The sequence below is a fragment of the Corythoichthys intestinalis genome, chromosome 11, assembly GCF_030265065.1.
Source record: "Corythoichthys intestinalis isolate RoL2023-P3 chromosome 11, ASM3026506v1, whole genome shotgun sequence".
NCBI classification, from domain to species: Eukaryota; Metazoa; Chordata; class Actinopteri; order Syngnathiformes; family Syngnathidae; genus Corythoichthys; species Corythoichthys intestinalis.
The window spans coordinates 31,018,423-31,033,693 of NC_080405.1; the positions used below are offsets into that span (position 1 = coordinate 31,018,423).

Consider the following 15,271-nt stretch of genomic DNA (forward strand, 5'->3'; position numbering starts at 1 on the left):
AAATTGTTCCGACATGTTTTGGTCTTAAATTATATTTTTGAGGTCTTAAAAAAGATTTGAACTTTAAAACAGTGCAAGAACCCTGATGAATGGATTTCAAAATTACCCCAATCTGCAGTACAATGTGCACTTGAACTTTACAAACAAGAAAACCCCTTCACCTCAGAAGAAATCAATTTTCACATAACGCATCACTGACGAATTGACAGGTGCTATCTCACCTGAACGATATATTCGTACCGAGTTGCTTAGCAACTGTAGAAACTACTAGACAGAAGGTTTGACAGCCCCAGGAAAGGTATACAGTGCAACGCTGGTTTTGCTCTAGCTACAGTGGGGCAAATAAGTATTTAGTCAACCACCAATTGTGCAAGTTCTCCTACTTGAAAAGATTAGAGAGGCCTGTAATTGTCAACATGGGTAAACCTCAACCATGAGAGACAGAATGTGGGAAAAAAAACAGAAAATCATTGTTTGATTTTTAAAGAATTTATTTCCAAATTCGAGTGGAAAATAAGTATTTGGCCACCTACAAACAATCAAGATTTCTGGCTGTCAAAGAGGTCTAACTTCTTCCAAAGAGGTCTAACGAGGCTCCACTCGTTACCTGTATTAATGGCACCTGTTTTAACTCATTATCGGTATAAAAGACACCTGTCCACAACCTCAGTCAGTCACACTCCAAACTCCACTATGGCCAAGACCAAAGAGCTGTCGAAGGACACCAGAGACAAAATTGTAGACCTGCAACAGACTGAATCTGCAATAGGTAAAACGCTTGGTGGAAAGAAATCAACTGTGGGAGCAATTATTAGAAAATGGAAGACATACAAGACCACTGATAATCTCCCTCCATCTGGGGCTCCATGCAAGATCTCACCCCGTGGCGTCAAAATGATAACAAGAATGGTGAGCAAAAATCCCAGAACCACACGGGGGGACCTAGTGAATGACCTACAGAGAGCTGGGACCACAGTAACAAAGGCTACTATCAGTAACACAATGCGCCGCCAGGGACTCAAATCCTGCACTGCCAGACGTGTCCCCCTGCTGAAGAAAGTACACGTCCAGGCCCATCTGCGGTTCGCTAGAGAGCATTTGGATGATCCAGAAGAGGACTGGGAGAATGTGTTACGGTCAGATGAAACCAAAATAGAACTTTTTGGTAGAAACACAGGTTCTCGTGTTTGGAGGAGAAAGAACACTGAATTGCATCCGAAGAACACCATACCCACTGTGAAGCATGGGGGTGGAAACATCATGCTTTGGGGCTGTTTTTCTGATAAGGGACCAGGACGACTGATCTGTGTAAAGGAAAGAATGAATGGGGCCATGTATCGAAAGATTTTGAGTGAAAATCTCCTTCCATCAGCAAGGGCATTGAAGATGAGACGTGGCTGGGTCTTTCAGCATGACAATGATACCAAACACACAGCCAGGGCAACAAAGGAGCGGCTTCGTAAAAAGCATTTCAAGGTCCTGGAGTGGGCTAGCCAGTCTCCTGATCTTAACCCCATAGAAAATCTGTGGAGGGAGTTGAAAGTCTGTGTTGCCCAACGACAGCCCCAAAACATCACTGCTCTAGAGGAGATCTGCATGAAGGAATGGGCCAAAATACCAGCAATAGTGTGTGAAAAGCTTGTGGAGAGTTAAAGAAAACGTTTGGCCTCTGTTATTGCCAACAAAGGTACATAATAAAGTACTGAGATGAACTTTTGGTATTGACCAAATACTTATTTTCCACCATGATTTGCAAATTCTTTAAAAATCAAACAATGTGATTTTCTGTTTTTTTCCACATTATGTTTCCTATGGCTGAGGTTTACCCATGTTGACAATTACAGGCCTCTCTAATATTTTCAAGTGGGAAAACTTGCACAATTAGTGGTTGACTAAATACTTATTTGCCCCATTGTATATGAAGGTGGAATCATTCCATTTAGATGTGAATTTGTGGCACCGTCACGTGACTTTTAAGTAATTTTCTATGTTGCTGAGCCACATGAGAATGTACTTCAATCTGTAAGCAAATTCAAATTGATTTGTGCACAAGTGCAAATTGATCTCTAACCGATCTGTATGCAAATGCCATCAGATCTATGAGAGCACTCGCAGACACTTTTGTTTGTTTGATACGTACGTTTTGTATTTGTAAAACAAAATGCATTTGTTTTTTTAATAATATTTTTCATTTGCAAACCACACTTTTTTCTTTTTTGAATGTAATGTTTTATTTGGGGCGCCACTCTGAATGAGTGGTTACCACATCTGATTCACAGTTCTAAGATAAAGGGTTCAATCCCAGTATGAATCCTTTGTGTGGAGTTAACATGTCTTCCCCGAAGGTTTTCTCCAGGTACTCTGGTTCTTCCCCATCCCATCATGCATGGTAGGCTAATTGAATACTCCAAATTGTCCTTATGTATGAGCGTTTGTGAAAGCTTGTTCGTCTCCTTCAGCCCTACAATTGGCTGATTTTCATCTTTTGTTTCATCTCCTCCAACTAGTGTACTATGGCAGCTATCGCAGCCTTATTGGATTCTTGCAAACACTTTAGTCGAATGTCTCCAAAAAGTCATGCGACAAAGAGTGTTTCCACCAAATGTGATTGTAAACCTATTGTAAACATCTTCAAGAGTGGACACACCCTTCATTTTACATTGAACTTTAGCACCTGGAACATCTCCGTTTCACTAAAATGATAAATTCATAAAGGTTTGCTCATAATAAGCCCAAGGATCATCCATTCAAGTCTGACCATGAAAAGCACAGCTCAGCAAAAGAGAACTTTTGGGACTTTTTGGATAAAAAAAATAATCTCTTCCACGTTCTTCTGAAATGAATACACATTCATACTCTACAGTTAAAGAGCATACGACAGGAGAAAAAAAGTCTTAAATAGCATTATTATGTGAATTAGAATCATATTTTGAGACGATTCGACGATATACAACAATTTAGCAAAGCGCAGATGACGAGAAACTAGTCTTTTAATCTGCTGGTTAGCCACGCCTACCGTTATAGGGCTCGAGCGTCCCCAACAGGTGGATGACATCAGCGGGAGACTGGGCTCATCGGTTTTACTATTCAGCCCATTGAGGGGGAATTATTCATAACGAGGAAAACGCGACGAAGAGAGCCGCAAAATGTCATTGTTTCAGTCTCTCTACTCCAGTATTTTTACAGGATATTCTTTTTATCCAAGTACTTTTCCACAATAGCTAAATAAATGGCTTGAGAAGGACCAGTCAGTCCGTCGAGGGGGAAGTATTCACAACGAGGGAAACACTACAAAGAGAGCTGCAAAATGTCATCGTTTCTGTCTCTTCAATATTTATACAGGATATTCTTTTTATCCAAGTATTTTCCTCAATTGCTAAATAAATGGCATGGTCATGACAAATAACAGTCTTGTGCTAAATGGAATATGAAATCATAAAAATGCACTTATTCAGGACGACATGGCAAAATTACTCCATAATGGTCAAAACTGTCAACTTCACCTTTACTGTCGCACCTCCCGAACGATATTTTATGACACCTAAATCGGACATGTCATTTCCCTTCCCCGGCTTCGGAGAATGTAAACAAACCAGAAGGAGTGACAGCTAGCCGACATGCTAACCCGAACCGAGTGATGTTTCAAAGTCTTCGAAGCGGAAAATCACACATAACTAGCCCGGATTATTTGACATGACGACTGGGTTGTCGATTGTCTTCTCGGACCGGCAAACCGCCCAGCGGAGAGCAATTTACAGCTCGTTCCCCGGAGGAGGGCGGCTGCAGTTGTGGTGCAGCTAACGTGCAGCTAATGTGCCTGAGGAGAGCTTTTTACATGCCTATCAATGATCAAACGTAAGTTGTCATTTATTTAAAGAAAGTTTGTAGTGTTTACTTTGTAATCGCTGTATTCGTATTTGACATAATACAAAACAAGATGTTTACTCACTTCCTCGTAAGTCCAATGGTCCCACAGTAGTGGGGCTTGTTTTGGCCAATATCCACGGTGAATGGGAACCTTTTGAAACTCCAAAAAGGCGCACACGCCACTCCCTAATACAGCAAGATTTTTCTGCAGCCGTTTGGCTGGCGTGATGCAAAAAATAAACGTATTAATCCGCAAAATCAGCTGAATCTTTAGTCCTCATACACAACAGTAAGGCTGGAAAGTGAAGAGGACGCCTTCAACCGTACATGTCACAGCGCCCTCCTCCTCAATACAACCGCGAATCGGAAGTCACTCATTTTCATGGCGCGGGATTCAAAAAACTATATAAATATAGCGATCGCTTCCACACACATCCAAGCGGTCCATATCATTCAGGAGCATAAAATACCGCATGTATTATGAAATAAACATGCTTTTTCGTGTCACATGCACTTTAAGATGGCATTGAAATGAATATACACTCATATTCTGCAGTTGAGATGATAAAGTCAGTGTTATTTATGATTATAAACTTCAACTTGTTGTTGAGCTGAGCCTCTATCTCATGATGAACTTTAATACCTCGAATAGTTCTACTAAAATAAGTAATCCATAAAGGTTTAAAAGAAGGCTCATAAAAAATCCAAATGTCATCCAATAAAGTCAAACAATAAAAGGCCAGCTCAGCAAGTGTCGAGTGAACTTTTGGACTTGTTGGGGACTAAATGATCTATCACTCGTGATTCATGTGAAAAAACTGTAGCTCTCCTGAGAGTGAACATTCAAAGCTTGGAGATCGAGACGTGTATTAACAAGGACCATGGCAGGAAGAATGGAGGACAATCTCCAATGTCTGACCTGTTTGGATGTCTGTAACGATCTTGTCGTGCTGCCGTGCAGTCACAGGTTCTGTCATTCGTGTCTCCAGCAGTTAAAGGACAAAGGAGAGCAATTGTGTCAAGTATGTGGGACAGAGTTTAGTTCGCTGGAGGGACTTATTAACCTCAGTAGATCCTTTGCCGCAAGAGTGGAGGACAATCTCCAATGCCCGACTTGTTTGGATATCTTTAAAGATCCTGTCATGCTGTCGTGCGGTCACAACCTCTGTCGTGTGTGTCTGCAGCAGTGGAAGGACAAAGGACAGCAATCGTGTCCACTGTGTAGGACCGAGTTTAGCTCGATCGATCTACCTCTGAACTTGGCACTGAAGAATGTTTGTGAAAACCTTTCTCTCGCTTCAGTGAAGTTGGAGGACATCGTTAACAAGGAGGAGTTCAAACTCTTCTGTTTGGACCACCAGGAGCTTGTAAGCATTGAGTGCATCAATGATGAAATCCACGCCGGCCACCATTTCTGTCAGGTTGATGAAGCTGCAAAAGGTCACAAAGAGAAACTCCAGGATCGCCTGCAGGATGCACAAAAATGTCTAAAAGATTTCAACGTTTGTAGAGACAACTGCAATGAACAAGCAGCGTATATCAAGGTCCAGCGGGAGAAGGTTGAAAGCAAGATTAAGAAGGATTTTGAGGAGCTCCGTCACTTCCTTGACATTGAAGAGGAGGCCATGTTGGCTGCTGTCAGGGAGGAAGAGGAGAAGAAGAGTCAGGTGCTAAAAGAGAAGATTGTGGCTCTCGGCAGAGAAATGGCCGTTCTCTCAGACGCGATCAACAGCGCAGAGGAGCAGCTGGCAACTGACCACGTTTCCTTCTTGAAGAACTACCAGACAGAGATGACCAGAATCCGAAAGCTGCCCAATAAGCCCGAGCTGCCCCGAGGGGCACTGCTGGATGAATCCAAGCACGTGGGCAACCTCAAGTTCAGCGTGTGGGAGAGAATGAAGGAGTCAGTCTCCTTCAGTCCCATCATTCTGGACCCAAACACGGCTGGTCAAGGACTTCGTCTGTCTGAAGATCTGACCGTTCTGAGCTGTCAGGAAGGAGAAGCGCAGCGTCCAAGGAATCTGGAAAGAGGTGGGCGCCACCACGTGCTTGGCTCTGCTTTGGTCTTGGGAACACATGAGTGGGAAGTTGAGGTCGGAGACAATGCATACTGGTGTGTAGGAGTGGCATGGGGGGACCCTTGTTCGCCATTTAATATCAAGGACCGCTGTGTTATTCGATTACGTGATGGTGAATACAAAATTCTCGGAGACTCGTCTGGATTGTGGAATCCGCCTGCGAAACCGCAGAAAATCCGAGTTTGTGTGGATATGAACAAACGACGGCTTTCAATATCAGAATCTCTGAGAAACACCAAAATATGCACAAAAACAAATATTGATTTGTCCGGTAACAGAAAATTGTTGCCTTATTTTTTCACAAAAGATGAACGCCCACTGAGAATAATCCCATGTTCACGTCACGTTACGACTCCAGGTGTTGAAGAGAATTAAGCCTGAGTTATGCTCCCGCGTCGACAGCGCAGCAACTACGGCGTCATTCGACATTTGATGGTTCTCCGGCCAGGTGACATGTTGCTCTGTAATTCACCGCCAAGTTATGTTTGTACGGTTTTGGGGCATGCTTATTGACTTCCTCTTGTTTAGTTTAACAGAGAAAAAATAAACAATGCAAGATTGAATGTGGATCGTCAGTTTATCAACATAGAATAAATGTTGATCCTACAAATGTTGAGGCGCAGGCGAGGCGGTCTGTCCAACTTTTGATGCCGCATAGAGAGTTCTAGCCTCGGGTGGAAACCAGCTAGCTGTGGCTGCTTGCTTCAAACTGGCGTCGAGCACTGCGTCCAGCGTTTTGTCCGAAGTCTGCAAAGCCCTCCAGCCCGATTTGTTTGCCTTGCTCTACAACCAGCCAGTGGGAAGCCATAGCAGATTTCTGGCGTCTATGAAACTTCCCAAACTGCGTTTGAAGCCTTGATGTTAACGTTATCATAAAAGCACTGAGGCACTCTCAATCAGTGATGATGTATCGTGTGTGAACTGTCAGTTGTTGAAAATTAAACATCGAAACAACTCTTTTAGCACCAAACTTGTGCTTTATTCTTCAGATACTTGAAGTGTGACGCGTAAATACATAAGTCACAGACTGACAGCAAACATGTTCACAATAAATGATGAAGTGCCCCAACCAAAAATACAACATAAAGTGATAAAAAGCTGGCAGTTTTTGGCCAACTGGGTCACCGCTTCGTGTGGCCACTCGATTCCGAACACATTTAGGTGGTTCTTCCATTTTTTTTTACTCAGTCGCTGACCTTGACATTTAGCAATTTTTATGATGTCTTGACAAGACTTGCTCTTTGATGATACTCCTGTCGGCTTGGTCCAGTTTTACGTGTAGAAAAATAATGTTTGATTCTATTCTACAATGGCGGTGATTTTGCGCTGAACCGGAAATAACAGCCTGAGCGGACCAATCACAGTCCATTTCCGCCACGTCATATGCGTCGCCGTGACGCTAGGGTTTGAAAATTCAATAGGAAAACGTCAGGCTATGGCGCAGGGTCGCAAATCGGGTCTTCCTTGACGGCGCAGGTCTGACGCGGAAGCATAACTCGGCCTTTAGTTCTCAAAATTGTTTCACATGCAGCAACAGCTACTACTTCAAAATACAGGATAATTAATAAATGAATTATACCGCACGCAAAATTTAAAATAATTTTCAGAAGTAGAATTGTTCGTAAGAGGATTTTGAAATTCAGTTTTTAACCTTTTCAGACCTGAGCATGCTGCTGAAGGACATGTTCTCGTCTCTAAACCAATAAATACACTAAATTTAGTTACTATTGCCACTTCTCGGAGATGATTGGATGAAACTTTCCTATCAACATCAAATCATGAGGTTTAGCACGCATCTTTGATATTTTTGGCTCTTTTAAAATGGCTGAAGCAAAAATGCAACTTCAAAAAGCCAAACCTAAGTGCTCATTTCTTATTAAAAACACATTATCACTTAACATTAAAAATAACAAATGAAAGCATGAAATATTCCCGACCAAAAAATTGCACTTTGTTCTGGCGTTTGAGTAGAGTAAAAATCAAGGATTTTTTTTTTTTTTTTTGCCCAGCAGTAAAAACGCGGGTCTGAAGTGGTTACAAATGTAATTGAGGATAATAATTTTATTTTTTCAATATTTATAATTTTAAGTCATCTAATAAAGTCTGGAAATGTTTTTTTTTTTTTTAATTCTTGTCAATTTTTCAGTCAAAATTGTCAGTCTCATTTTTAACTCTTTCACTGCCAGCAGGGCCGGACCAGCCTATACGCAGACTATGCAGCTGCTTAGGGCCCCTGACCACTAGGGGGCCCCCAATCTGGCAATTGTTTAATTGATATTCTATTTTGTTTACTGCAGTTTGCTTTATTTGACTTTTGTGAGTTTTGATACTTGATTACAAGCTTAAAAAAATAAAAGTTCTTCCTTAACCTCTTTCTTTCCTCTTTTAGAAAAAGGTTTGGCGCAATCTACTGTAAGTAATGACAATCATTTGGGGTGAGAAGTTTGAAGTATGCCGTGCAACAAAATCTGATTAAAATACAAAATATGGACGTATGGGTTGGATTGCATGTATGGGTTTCACAGTACACTGTGACGACTTGACGGGCCAAAAATATGGGCCCCTTTGCATTTTTTTGCTTAGGGACCCCAAATGGCCTGGGCCGGCCCTGACTGCCAGTGACGATGATTGACGTCCAATAGACGTCTAATCATGTTGCGTCGTCATCCTTCTGCTGTAAATTGAAATGAGTTTGGCAGCGAAGCATTCACATCTAGTGCTGCTAATGGCAATCATTTAATTAACTTGAAAAACCGTAACTATTCTTCTATGTTCAAAAGAACGTATTTTTTACTATAGATTTATACTTTTAAAAGTCACATCAGATTTTCTGTTCATTATTTCCTTAATGTTTTGTTTACTGTTTGCTAATAGTGTGAAGTGCTTTTGCATCTTTTTTGCTAATTTAAAATGATTAAATTTGCCTTGACTATTGTCTCCACATATTTAATTTCGCCTTTAAAATACAAGAAACACACATTATACATTGTCTTGCAGTTTATTTCAAGTGATGGTTACATGAAAATGATTCTTTTAAAAAAAACACAGCATAGTTATATGAATGGATGTTTATATATCACACACACACACACACACACAACACCCGGTGTAAAGTATTGATGGAAAACTTAGGGGAGGCCTCGATATGCAGAAATGGGAAAAAGAGGCTCTCAAGAGTTCATAAAAGTTTTTTTTTTTTTTTGCTAGATGCTGTCAAATGATTTCAAACAAAACTAAATGAAAGTCAGGGAATTTTGAGTTCCCGGCAGGAAGACGTCTTCACTTCTCAGATTAGTCGTGGCGGAGAAGGTTTGCATTGAGAGGTCACATGGAAGTCCCCTCGAAAAAGTAAACACTTCATTAGGTACTGTTGTCACGATACAAACATTTTCAACTTGATAGCAATACTGTAAAAAAAAAAATCTCGAAACCATTTTTCATACAACATTCATAAGACAAACAAAAACCTTATTTTCAGTGTTTCTCCATTGGTGGTTATTATTTTTGAGAAAAAACAACTTCCTTGAATTGACCCAAAATTAATAGGAAGTGGCCTGTACAGGAAGAAATGCCCCAATATCATTAGAAAGTAATCCAAAATTAACAACAAAAACTGACCTGTAAATGCCCCAAAAAGAAAGTGACCCAAAATCAAAAGGAACTGAGGCTCGGAAATGCCCCAAAATTAACAGGAAGGGATCAATGAACAGGAAGTGAGCCAGAAGTACCGTAAAATCAACAGGGTAAGTTAAAAAATCTACAGGAAGTGACCCCGGAATGGACCAATATAAACTGGAAGTGACCCAAAACTTAATAACTTCCTGCCATTGACAACGAAGTTATTGACAACGAAAGACTTCCAATTCATTTAAACTGGGAGGACTGGCTGAGAATGCTCATCTTTCAGAATGTTCATTCATTCCCATTCAAAATGAATGAAATGTCTAGCAACGGAAAAACAAAAATATCCTATTAGTATGAAGAAAAATTCAAAATCAAATTTACCCCTGGACAACAAACTTATGGTGATCTGTGGTAGTGCAAAAGGAAATAACCATCTCATCATCTGATTGGTCTACCACTTACTTTGGGGTAGGGTCGGGGGGGCAACAGCTTTAACAGGGAAGCCTAGACTTCCCTCTTTCCAGCCACTTAAACCAGCTCCTTCGGCAGGATCCCAAGGCGTGCCAGGCCAGCCTAGAGACAGTCCCCAAGGCCTACCGGGGATGGGACATGCCCGGAACACTTCTCCTGGGAGGCGTCCAGGGGGCAAGATGCCCGAGCCACCTCAGCTGGCTCCTCTCAACGCAGAGGAGTACCGGCTCGACGGATGTCCGAGCTTCTCATCCTATCTCTAAGGGAGAGCCCGGACACCCTGCGGAGGAAACTAATTTCGGCCGCTTGTATCCGGGATCTTGTTCTTTCGGTCACGACCCACAGCTCATGACCATAGGTGAGGGTAGGAAAGTAAATCGACTGGTAAATCGAGAGCTTGGCCTTTCGGCTCAGCTCCGTCTTCAGCACTACGGACCAGTGCAGAGTCCGCATTACTGCAGACGCTGCACCGATCTGCCTGTCGATCTCCTGCTCCCTCCTACCCTTACTCGTGAACAAGACCCCAAGATACCGTATTGGCCCGAATATAAGACGGTGTTTTTTTGCATTGAAATAGACTGAAAAAGAGGGGGTCGTCCAATATTCGCGGTCTAGATGTTATCCCCATTCACGACGCTAGATGGCGCCAGATATCATTGAAGTGATGTTCTGTCATGACAAAGCTCAGCTACTCTCAAGTTTAACCAGTTTGCATTCTTTTATTGCAATGTTTTTCCTTATTCAGATATGTTTCAAGACTACAGTTACAGTTAGACTTCACTTTTTAATGGTTAATGCAGTTATTACAATTTTGTTTTTTTTTTTACCATAATAGAATGTGTAAATTTACATTTCAAAAACATTCATTTACGAATGTGATTGCATTTTAGTTTACATATTTAAATGTTCAGATATTAAGTTTTGAATGAGGCAAAATTACATGCTTTTTCTCTCAAATATATTTGTTCCGGATGTAATGAAATTTTTTTCTGTATGAAAATTAATTTAGTGTTAAAAAAGTCTTTTTTCAAACTTGAGTCTTGAAAAAGAGCGGGTCGTCTTATAATCAGAGCTGTCTTATATTCGGGCCAATACGGTATTTTAACTCCTCCACTTGGGGCAGGATCTCATCCCTATCCAGAGAAGGCACTCCACCTGTTTTCCAACCGAGCACCATGGTCTCGGATTTGGAGGTGCTGACCTTCATCCCAACCGCTTCACACTAGACTGCGAACTGCCCCAGTGAGAGTTGGAGGTCACGGCTTGATGAAGCCAACAGCACCACATCATCTGCAAAAAACAGATGCAATGCTGAGGCCACCAAACCGGACCCCCGCAACGCTTCAGCTGCGCCTAGAAATTCTGTCCATAAAAATTATGAACAGAATCGGTGACAAAGGGCAGCCTTGGCAGAGGAAATAACCAAGTGTCGTTAATTTTGAAATCAAATATAGTATTCTGATACAACATTTTGATACTTTTCGATATTTTCAACAACCCTATTAGGTACACCATTGTTACAGTATCAATACAGCAAAGCTAAAGTTTCACAGCAGGGTTAGAAAACTAAGCTTTGCAAGCACGTTGGGATTTAGAATTGGTTTGGGGGTTTTATAATAGCAGAGTCCCGGGAGTTCCATCTGGAGGTCCCTGAGGTAGCTCTGCCTTGAGTCCTCTGCAATTCCATTATTACAATTCACCAAAGGTCCACAGGTAATACTAATTCTGTGCCAATCGGGCATCAGGATGTACAAATTGATGGTAAATATGAACTGTTGCACGTGTACCTAATCAAGTGTTAACTAAACATTTAGTGTTGAATGCATATTTTAACAACTTTTGCTTATTTGCTTCTAAGCCCTTGATGCCTGTATTGACATTTAACTTTTTCAGTGCCTTTGATGATGGTAGATGTCCAATCATGCCAGGGTTAACAAATATACTTACAGCATTGGAGGAATACATAAGTACATAAAAAGTAGTATTCCATCATTCGCTGCCATACCCTCCCACTTCATATGGATTGTACATCTACTAGTGACAAATTTCAACTGAAAGTTGAAGGATGATTGGCTTTATTGTCATTTTCATGTACTTATGTATCCCCAATGCTTTTTTATATCTATTTGTTCAATGTAACTTCAGGCATCAATGGGTTAAACATACAATGTTTGATACCATACTCTTATCATACATGAAATGTGATTATTGTTTCACCAGGCATCATTTGTGAAACTAAATAGGAAGTCAGCTTCAATCTGACAATAAAAAAATGTATGAGGGTTAGTACAGTAGCAGAAAACCTAACATTTTTTGTATTACAAAAAAAAAAAAAAAAAAACAGTACAGCGTCTCTGCATTGTGATCTAGCGCGCATATTAGGCAAACGTCCTCATAGCGCCCCCTGGGTGTCACCCTCGGCGTCACCGTTCATGTCGCCCACGACAAAGATGGCAGTGTTCGGTGCCTCCCCGTGGTTAACGCCGTTGGTTTGCACGGGTGTCTTCGCGGCGGCGTCCTCGTTGACACTGCGGATCGGAGACGAATTAAAGGGGAACAGATATCATAATACGGGCCATTTTATATCACAATATCGATATGATACAATGACATAAATTCCGTTCCTTCACTTTTTTTGAATTGGCTAAAACCTGACCTGCCGCAAATGTTAAACATATTAAGTAGTGCTGCAACCTAAAACTATTCAGCTTCTTAACTCATTGGCTGTCATTGACAGTGATAGACGTCCAATCCATTTTAACTGGAAGTGTGGCGGCTATCACATCTACAAGTAATAAAACTCATTTAAATTCACAGCAGCGGGATGAGTAGAGCCATTTGATTGGACATATATCATCGTCAGTGGTTAAAGAAAATGAAAGTGATGTTCTTTGACTACTACGGGCCCTAACGCATGATACCTCATTTGCCTATATCGTGCCGCGAGACTACTAGTCCTTCTAAAAAAAATTAGCATATTGTGATAAAGTTCATTATTTTCTGTAATGTGCTGATAAACATTAGACTTTCATATATTTTAGATTCATTACACACAACTGAAGTAGTTCAAGCCTTTTATTGTTTTAATATTGATGATTTTTGCAAAAAAAAGTCAAGAAAAACCAATAATCTCAAAAAAATAGCATATTTCATCTGACCAATACAAAAAAGTGCTTTTTAATACAGAAAAAAATTCAAGCTTCATTTAATTCCACTCACCGGCCACTTTATTAGGTACACCGGTCCAACTGCTCGTTCACACTTGATTTCTAATCAGCCAATCACATGGCGGCAACTCAGTGCATTTAGGCATGTAGGCATGGTTTAAGACAATCTCCTGCAGTTCAAACCGAGCATCAGTGTGGGGAAGAAAGGTGATGTGAGTGACTTTGAACGTGGCATGGTTGTTGGTGCCAGAAGGGCTGGTCTGAGTATTTCAGAAACTGCTGATCTACTGGGATTTTCACGCACAACCATCTCTAGGGTTTACAGAGAATGGTCCGAAAAAGAAAAAATATCCAGTAAGCGGCAGTTCTGTGAGCGGAAGTGCCCTGATGATGCCAGAGGTCAGAGGAGAATGGCCAGACTGGTTCGAGCTGATAGAAAGGCAACAGTGACTCAAATAACCACCCGTTACCACCAAGGTAGGCAGAAGAGCATCTCTGAACGCACAGTACGTCGAACTTTTAGGCAGATGGGCTATAGCAGCAGAAGACCATGCCAGGTGCCAATCCTTTCAGCTAAGAACAGGAAACTGAGGCTACAATGGCGTACCGCACGCAGGCTATTTTTAGACCGTGATATCGCATCGTAAAGCGGAAGTAAAGCGGAAGTGGGACATTATAGACCCGCCCTCGCATAGACCCAACGTAATTAGTAGAGGAGTGCAAAATTTCCGATTCTTAGATTATTCGCGATTCGGCTGTGGAAGATTCGAGAACGATTCACAAACATCCAAATTCCGATTATTGAAATATGCGAAGTAAAGCGGAAGTACACAACACTCAGCGCGCCGCGCGGTCTCGGGACGGAACGGAGCGAGAGTAGCTAAACATCATGCTTCCCATTACCCGGCCCCTCGGGTAATGCCAATGTTCAACTCACGGCTCTAGCTCAACTCATGCAACAAGATAAATAAACACAACAACATACCTGACTGCTGCCGAAAAGCTGTACATCCATATAATGTTACGGTGGATATCATTTATATAGGACTAGATGCAACATTGATTCGGCAGTGTTAGCAGCACATTTACAAAAAGCTAGATGCGGACGTTATAAACGGCCGCCATCTTAAAGCAGTACACTTCCCTGCAAGGCTTTTGTAGCGAACCTTCCAAGCAAACCTAATTAACTTTTTATCTAAAATACTCCTAAATCGGTAAAATATTGACTTGAATCTATCTTTAAAATAGTTTAAAAACTTTTATATGTCGAAAGTAGTAGACAAAAGGGAAATTATGGAATAACGGGAGCAATTTTAACAAATTTAACGGTTGATTCACAACATTAAATCAATTGAATGCAGTTTAAAGCTGCTGATACAGAATGGGGACTGGAGTTTTTTTATTTAATGTTATTTTTGTATGTTTGTTTACTGCTATATGTTAACTTGATACTGAAATAGTAGTGTAGTTTAGCCTGAGAGTATTTTTGAACAATTTTGGAACTAATGTACAAAACATTTAAAAAAAAAAAAAAAAAGAGAAAAAAAAAAGGGGGGTGCATCAATAATCGTTTTATAATCGAATCTGAGCCTCTGAATCGTAATCGTAATCGAATCGTTAGGTGCCCAAAGATTCCCAGCTCTAGTAATTAGTGCTACTTTTCTCCGCTAATCTTTCAAAAACGAACATGCTGATCACGCATTGCTTTTTTGGAACTTGTAGAAACGACTCTAGACATTACGACACATGAAGAATGTTTTCTTCATACGTTTCCGGAAACCAAAAACTCGGGAGGAAAAAATGTGAAGACCGAATCAACTTGCGCGGACTTTAACACCAGCTCGGCGAATCCATTCACGTTTCATATGCAGTAAACATTATGTTGGGTTGGCATGGTCTTTCAGAGGACAAAGAGGTAAGCCATTTTTATATTTTTAACTTGTTTTTTTAGCATAACGTTGTGCCGTATGTTTGTTGGCTGTCACTGAGTAGCATTTGCGATCGCTACACAAAGCTAACTAAATTACCCCCAAGAACGGTAAGAGACGTAGCACAACCAGAGGA

The 15,271-nt window shown here is 41.1% G+C and overlaps 2 protein-coding genes across 6 annotated transcripts in view; one reads left to right on the forward strand and one right to left on the reverse strand.

Annotated features, from left to right (window-relative positions):
* The first annotated feature begins 1,874 nt into the window (after positions 1–1,874).
* LOC130923833 (E3 ubiquitin-protein ligase TRIM35-like) lies at positions 1,875–9,777 on the forward strand. Its single transcript, XM_057849896.1, has one exon. The coding sequence runs from the start codon at positions 4,749–4,751 to the stop codon at positions 6,318–6,320; it is 1,572 nt and encodes a 523-aa protein (XP_057705879.1). The 5' UTR covers positions 1,875–4,748; the 3' UTR covers positions 6,321–9,777.
* shtn3 (shootin 3) overlaps positions 8,938–15,271 on the reverse strand; it is a 48,145-nt gene continuing 41,811 nt past the window's right edge. For all 5 annotated transcript variants that reach the window (XM_057849893.1, XM_057849892.1, XM_057849891.1 and 2 more), the window contains one exon: positions 8,938–12,568. In XM_057849893.1, the coding sequence (XP_057705876.1) occupies positions 12,433–12,568 (136 nt within the window). In that variant the 3' untranslated portion in view covers positions 8,938–12,432. The remainder of the gene's footprint in view (positions 12,569–15,271) is intronic.